At 34.6% G+C, this 7,614-nt stretch overlaps 1 protein-coding gene across 2 annotated transcripts in view; it reads right to left on the bottom strand.

Annotated features, from left to right (window-relative positions):
• The window catches only part of LOC110448343, a 14,895-nt gene extending 7,586 nt beyond the window's left edge, over window positions 1–7,309 (bottom strand). Inside the window, exons 1-3 of one of the 2 annotated variants that reach the window (XM_021494525.1) lie at window positions 6,447–7,309; window positions 841–957; window positions 358–459 (exon numbers count right to left, since the gene is read on the bottom strand). In XM_021494525.1, coding sequence (XP_021350200.1) covers window positions 358–459; window positions 841–957; window positions 6,447–6,563 — 336 coding nt within the window. In that variant the 5' untranslated portion in view covers window positions 6,564–7,309. Of the gene's footprint in view, window positions 1–357; window positions 460–840; window positions 958–1,951; window positions 2,130–6,446 lie in introns of those variants that run through there. The other variant, XM_021494526.1, reaches the window with a different exon arrangement.
• Window positions 7,310–7,614: the final 305 nt, after the last annotated feature.

The following is a 7,614-nucleotide window of genomic DNA, read 5'->3' as shown; positions in this document are numbered from 1 at the left end:
CTTTTTGTTTGTTTTCTAAAGCTCGCAAAATAAGTTTTTAATTACTGTTTGTTTTCAAAACATACTTACTATTTATAAAACATGGCATTTTCAAACCTCAGAACACTTTTGTTATGTGTTATGTGTTTTCATTTGTTTAATTATTTCTCAATGGTGTTTGGCAAGGCATGTTTTTTTGCAGAAACTAGTCATTATAAAAAATAATTATACTATCGAAAGAGGTACCAATTCACACATTTAGTAGTTTTATGTTTTGTTGCTGGGATCCTTTTGAGGGAGAGTTTTTTTTTAATTGATGAACTATGCACAAAATCACATACGTCGTGCATGGTACAACGATATAAGCGTAAAACAAACCTCAAGGTTCCTTAGAGCGTGAACATCAGATATTGAGTTCTTCTCGTCATCACTTGGATTGTAGATCCAGCATTGGTGATTACTGATCACAGCCATACGATGCTATAATATACCAATAGTGATCTCTTTAATGTTTCAACGTTTATGTAAACAAATACGTTTTCCTGTTAATCGTTTCAAAAGTTGTCAAAAATTGTTTTCCGTTACATTTCAAATGCGATCAGAGTACAAATATTAAAGAAATAAAATCTTGAAAAAGAACTGAAGCCTCACTTGGATATATTATTTTTATAATCTTCTATGCAAATATGTATAATCGATAACCGATCATCTGATAAGCCGAGTTGAATTAATGGAATTGAATACCTATTCACATATTTATACTTTTGATAAGAGTTTATACGGTGTCATATTTATTTCGTAGGTGACATGATGCTTGAAATCATCAGTTCAGGTTGACAACAATGTGTGTGCTATTATTACCGAGTGTTGGTCGTACTTGAAGACAAATCCCTCTCCAATAGGTGGCGGATGGGTTCCATGGTGATGTGTGTGGTTATGATTATGATGTGGTGCCTTGGTGGTTGTCATAGCAACAGTCTGAAATAGAACAATGGTACGGTGTTTTGTATAAGTTCGATTTCCTTTACTGAATAAGATCGATGACTACTTTCCGATTGTAACTTGAAGAAATTGCATTGAGCTATCTATACTAGAGTCAGGAAATGTTATTTCACAGCTCATACAGGATCCACATGAAATATTTGCCCTTTTACAATGAAATCAGTTTTCGCCCGGTGTTAATTTCGCCCTTCACATTTCATTACTATGTCTATATGCTGTTTACTTATATTCGCTATAATGCTGAATTTGCCCTTATTCCGGGGAAAAAAAGCGAAATTTACACTGGATCAACCACGAAGCAATTAGAATACATGATTGTCTACTTCTGAAAAAGTCTACTAATCAATGAAACGATAAAGAAAAAAAGAAAAACCATGGCATTCACATTTTTTTCTGTCGCTTTTTTAAACAAGATTGACTCTCATTTTCGAAGAGTAAAACTTCAGGCTCAAGCTGACAAATATACCGAAACACTATGCGTTAGGTAACTTTTTCCTAAAAGAATCTCATATTGGAAAACAAACTGAATTCTGAAAAGATTATGTATCTTGACCTGAAAGTTTTAACAGACAAGCATGGAAGTGAAATAAATGTTCTGTCCATATCAATCAATGTTTATTTGAAATGAAGTAAGCTTACTACCTTACTACAAAAATCGTACAATGATGTTACAGAGTAAACCCCAAGGCCAAGATTGGATTTTGAAATAGATGTTAATCTAAAATGACAATAACATAAACTGAAGCAAAACACATAACATGATAAAATTCTTAATGTTTACAACGTAGTCACTTTTCACTGGACATCCTAGCATGACAATCGTTGTATGAGCACGTCAAAAATTTTAAAATATTTCAAAGATAAATGAAAAACACCTGTTTTCCTGCGCCGTAGACGCGGCAGACCAGCAATAGACCTGACGAAGAAAGGCCAATTAGTTCAAAATAACAAAGATCATCATTGTACTCACGATGGCGACCATACAGGCCAGGATAGCGAGAACTCCGTTCATCGTTAGGATTTGATGTGGACACAATCAAGGTGACTAGTGAATCAAAGAGTTGAAAAGTCCGATGTATTTGTACCAAAATTCTGAGAATGACCTAGATCTCAAGTCTTATCAGTGGTATTATAATCACAGAGAGACATGATAGGACCATATGGTCAGGTAAACTTTGACCTAATTAATTAAGTAATCCATTCCATTTAAATAATTTTAGTGGGTTTTTTTCACAACCAAGCTGGTTAACCGATTTATATAATGTAATTACACAGTATTTTATTTTCCTTTCTTCTGTAACCTTCCTCGTATATGGCGTTTCCAAAATAGATGTTTATTCACAACGATAGCTGATTGGACTCTAAATAATTTGCCAAGATCAATGCATTATGTCATATTGACAAATGACTAATGTACGTAACTAAGGGTTTCTACCAGAGATGCTGAAATCTACTCTGAGGGAATTCATTGTTTAACAAACATTCTGATAGCAACGACAATTACATGAGAAATATTTACTAAACATATAGCTATTTCATCTTTTAGGACTCATCAGTGGTAACAAGGGATATTCTCCTACTTTGTAGTCAAACATTGAGTTGTATTTATGATGTTTTTCCTTGAATTACGTAAAAAAAATCGACAGCTATCTATTCTCTGAAAGTAAAAAATTGAACCACAAGACTCTCTTGTTATTCACGTCTTAACCTTTCATATACCTGTAATAATGTCAACCTCACTTTCAGACGTTATGATAAATATGATAAATTTAATTTCCCTTTCCTTGGTAGCAATATGCTAGTTTCTCCTCTTTATTGGATGTGCCTCATGTTTTACTTTAACTCTTACCAGAATAACGTTATACTCATAGCATATATAAAAGGGTCAAATGTAAATGGTTATTCAATTGTCGTAACGGCAGCATCAATTACAGGTTTTATTGAGGTCATTATATGATTTTATATTATCTTGTCGAACCAGTCAAATTCACCATAAAATATGTTCAAATTAAGAATTAATAATTTCCTGTCATATTTGTAAGGATAATGTGTGATATCCTACCGCAATGGGAGGCAAAACAGGTGCTGAACATGTCGTTCAGCAACAGTTTGAGAATTTAGTGGATAAAAATATATTAAAATGAAATGACTGCAAGAAAAATTATTTTATTAGACAAATTTACTATGACCCGTCAACAAAGGAATGAATTTTGATCTGGTTCAATCTTCCCTATTCTTCGAACATTAGGTTATGCTTTGAGCAAAGTCTTGAAAATAAAGTTATAGTCCAAATATTTATTGGCAGATTTAGGAACAGGAATCGGCAATGAGTACACTGTTGTCCCGGAGCTGTGCCAAAGAAAGATAACAAATGCCAAATTGACCTATTAGCAGATATGTTAGCTAACCATGTTTGACCTTGTGTCAGATAATTGTGAAAATCGTGACAAGCGTTGCACGAGCTGTGAACCTTCTGGAATCACATATATACATTAAATGTACCCAACTGACCAGGTTATTCTAGTTCAACTTCATTGAAAAATTAGATCTTCGAATTGTTTGGGTTATATCCTGAGCACTGTTCCCGACTCCGGATTTTCGTTGAGATTCATGATGTCTTTCCTCTGGTTTTGGTGTCGGGTCAGCTTTTCTTTATTGTCTTTTCCTATCAGTTTTAAGTTCTAATTTCGTCCTTGTGTGTTGGCTTCACATTTCACTCATCTCGAAACCACGGCCTAATTTCTCGAAGCCTCGGCCTGACGTCTCGAAGCCTCGGCCTAATATCTCGAGCTATCGCTTTAAATATTTCAGTCAAACGACTTAGCACTATCAGCAATAATGTATATCGGGAATTTTTAGCCAAGACAAACTTTCGGCCTTGGTCAGTGAAATCAATTTTCGCCCAGTAAATGTATTAATTTCGCCCTTCACGTTACAATGCATTTATATTGTTGACTTATATTCGCTGCAATTGTTAATTCGCTCTCTGGAAATAGGGGTGTTGTAGAAAAGAAAGAAAAATGATACCTTTTCATTACAATAAAGTATGCAAAATCGTTGACACTCTAAACTCACGTTGAGAAAGAATAAACGGTTTTTTTCGTATTATTCTAAAAGTTTATAATGGTTCAAAGGTTTTTCAAGTGTTTTCTAATGACATGATGTGAACTTAACTTAAAACTATTTGATTATTTACAAACAACAGCACCACTAGTTCTTACGGATACTTACTTATGAAAATAAATCATACGAAATCGTTGAAACACTCTAAAATCACCTTTAGAAACAATGAACCTTTTTTTACGTATTTTACTGAAATTTTATTATGGTTAAAAAGGATTTTCAAGTCTTTTTAAATGACTTATTCTTAAAGCTTCCTTTAAATTATTTGATGATTAACCAGCAACACCACTATATGTCTTTAATGACAACGATGCCCAGTGAGTTAGTGGGTATTTTAAGTATCATCAGTACAGCATTATCCTCTCCCATACTTCACAGATGCTTTCCAAATTTTGCTACTTACCTACCTTGCGTTATTGTCATGTAACTGTATGTGTTATTGTTGTTATTGTTTGGTAACATGCTTCTTAACTTACCTACCTTGCGTTATAGCATGTTACTGTCTGTGTTATTGTTGTTATTGTTTGGTAACATGCTTCTTAAATTACCTTCCTTGCGTTATAGCATGTTACTGTTTGTGTTATTGTTATTATTATTGTTGCTGTTGGTGTCATGTTTCTTAACTTACCTACTTTGCGTTATAGCATGTTACTGGCTGTGTTATTGTTGTTATTGTTATTGTAATTGTTTGGTTACATGCTTCTTAACTTACCTACCTTGCCTTATAGCATGTTACTGTCTGTGTTATTGTTGTTATTGTTATTGCACTTGTTTGGTAACATGTTTCTTAACTTACATCCCTTGCGTTATAGCATGTTACTGGCTGTGTTATTGTTGTTATTGTTATTGCACTTGTTTGGTAACATGTTTCTTAACTTACCTACTTTGCGTTATAGCATGTTACTGGCTGTGTTATTGTTGTTATTGTTTGGTAACATGCTTCTTACCTTACCTCCCTTGCGTTATAGCATGTTACTATCTGTGTTATTGTTGTAATTGTTATTGTAATTGTTTGGTTACATGCTTCTTAACTTACCTACCTTGCCTTATAGCATGTTACTGTCTGTGTTATTGTTGTAATTGTTATTGTAATTGTTTGGTTACATGTTTCTTAACTTACCTCCCTTGCGTTATAGCATGTTACTGTCTGTGTTATTGTTGTTATTGTTATTGCAATTGTTTGGTAACATGTTTCTTAACTTACATACCTTGCGTTATAGCATGTTACTGTCTGTGTTATTGTTGTAATTGTTATTGTAATTGTTTGGTTACATGTTTCTTAACTTACCTACCTTGCGTTATAGCATGTTACTGTCTGTGTTATTGTTGTAATTGTTATTGTAATTGTTTGGTTACATGTTTCTTAACTTACCTACCTTGCGTTATAGCATGTTACTGTCTGTGTTATTGTTGTTATTATTATTGTTACTGCTGGTGACATGTTTCTTAACTTACCTACCTTGTGATATTATCATGTTATTGCTATCGTTATTGTTAAGTGACATTTTATAAACTTACACATGAGATGTTGTGCTTTATTCATGAACCAGGGATTGGTAAACACGATTCAGATCTGGTGTATATAGGTTTGCAAATGTTGTACTTGAAACATTGATCATCACAAATTTAAACACAACAATCTGTATCTTAATTAATTACAATTTCCTCGTTTCTAAAATGAGAAAACATGGAACTTTGAAATGGCAGACAATACAATAGTATGCTATAAGGTGCAGAAAGACATTAATACAAAGGCCAGGCTACCTGTGTTTACAACAAAGATAAAACATTGGACTAGTTTTCGACATGTGATCTGACCTCTTATGTGCGAAATGTGTTTCCAGCATACACAGGATTCATAAGTTTGCTGAGCTCAGTGGGGTAACTTCACAAAATATACATGAAGCAAAAACTTCCATCCATGACGCTGAGCAAAATAAAATAATTCGAATTCAATAAGAAATCAGTTCTACACCATTACAAATCAACTGAAAAAAATCGAAAGTTTAATAGAAGAAATAGAAAAGCACAGAAAAAAAGATCAAGAAGAAGGAACTTGACAGTTAAATCGACCAAACCCTTTTGTAACAGAAACATTTAGAAGTCGAAAATGCCCGAATTCTAATCAGATACGAGACAGAACGTGAGAAGAAACTTGAAAGAGTTGAAGGTGTTTGACATGGTTAGTAGACTCAATATCAATATACCATTACATTGGGGAAACATGCACTTGGCAAACTAACATGAATTTCACCTGGTAAATCTTAAAATTCACACCAAAGATCAGGCTTCAAGAAAAATTGCAGTGTCTACTGAACCTTTAGCTGGATGATTCCAGTTACCTTCGACTCGAACAAAGGCAGAGCGGAAAGAGACAAGCATCGCGCCACTGTACTTCCTTCTATTGCAGACCATTGTTCTCTAGCAGACTGGCTGATTCCATTTTGTACTGCTTCCATCTTCTCCTAAATTGATTGGGGGAAGTGGGCAGGTGACGAAAACAGTAACATAATGTGACATACCTGAAAAGACAGGGGTAGATACAGCAGCAGATACAAAGTCCAGCCCGGACAACAGTTATCTGAGTATCCCCTATTACACAGAACCTCTGTGCGACGATAAATTGTAACAGGGTGGATTTAACACCAAATAAAAATAATGTCAGTGTGTGTTACTAGGGGAGACCGCGTCCTTGCAGAAACCAAAACTAGAAAACATGACAACACAACCAATTTTATTATTATGGAAACCATCATTGTATACATCAAGGTGTATTTTGCAGTGACCGGTCAATGACAATATTGCTGTAGTTGGTGAAGGTTGGGTAGTAGATAAAATACTCGACATAGTGCCGGGCACACGTCTACAGGTGTTATACCGGTGTGTGTGTGAATGACATAAGCATATCAGCATCTACTCAATGGTGATGGACAATGCTTGCGACTCCTCCATTCTGAACATAGATTGGTCAATAGCTGTAGGAATGGATGCAGACGGAGTCATTGTACACCAATGCTTAAATAGAGTTCCAAGGACATGGATGACTCAAGTGTTTCAGCGTGTTGCTTCTTCAATACGATTCTGTTACATACACAAAGACATTGAGTACGGCTGTATCGACTATACGCAGAACAAGAGGCCCATGGGCCTTAACGGTCACCTGATATATTTATACAGAGAGTTGATTTTTGTTTTTAACATGAACAGAAATATTATTCAAAGTGACAAAAAACAATAAAACCACCTTATTCAAAATCTAGCATGCAGATTTAAGACTGAAAAGTATTTGAAACTAGCACCTCTGATTCTAAACAAGGAAAATGAAGAAATTTTATTTTAGCACACAGACTCCATTGGGCCCCACCCTACAGCCCTTGGGGGTAGGGATGGCTCAAAATTTACAAAGTATCAGACTGTCAACTTAGGGTTATAATTCCAATCAAGTTATCAACATGTAATATTCAAAGTATCATTTGCCATTATAAACCATAACAAATTTTGCCCCCCCCC

Source organism: Mizuhopecten yessoensis, unplaced genomic scaffold, assembly GCF_002113885.1.
Source record: "Mizuhopecten yessoensis strain PY_sf001 unplaced genomic scaffold, ASM211388v2 scaffold4017, whole genome shotgun sequence".
Lineage (NCBI taxonomy): Eukaryota > Metazoa > Mollusca > Bivalvia > Pectinida > Pectinidae > Mizuhopecten > Mizuhopecten yessoensis.
The sequence above is the reverse complement of the archived record's forward strand: the minus strand, read 5'-3'. Positions and strand labels throughout refer to the sequence as shown.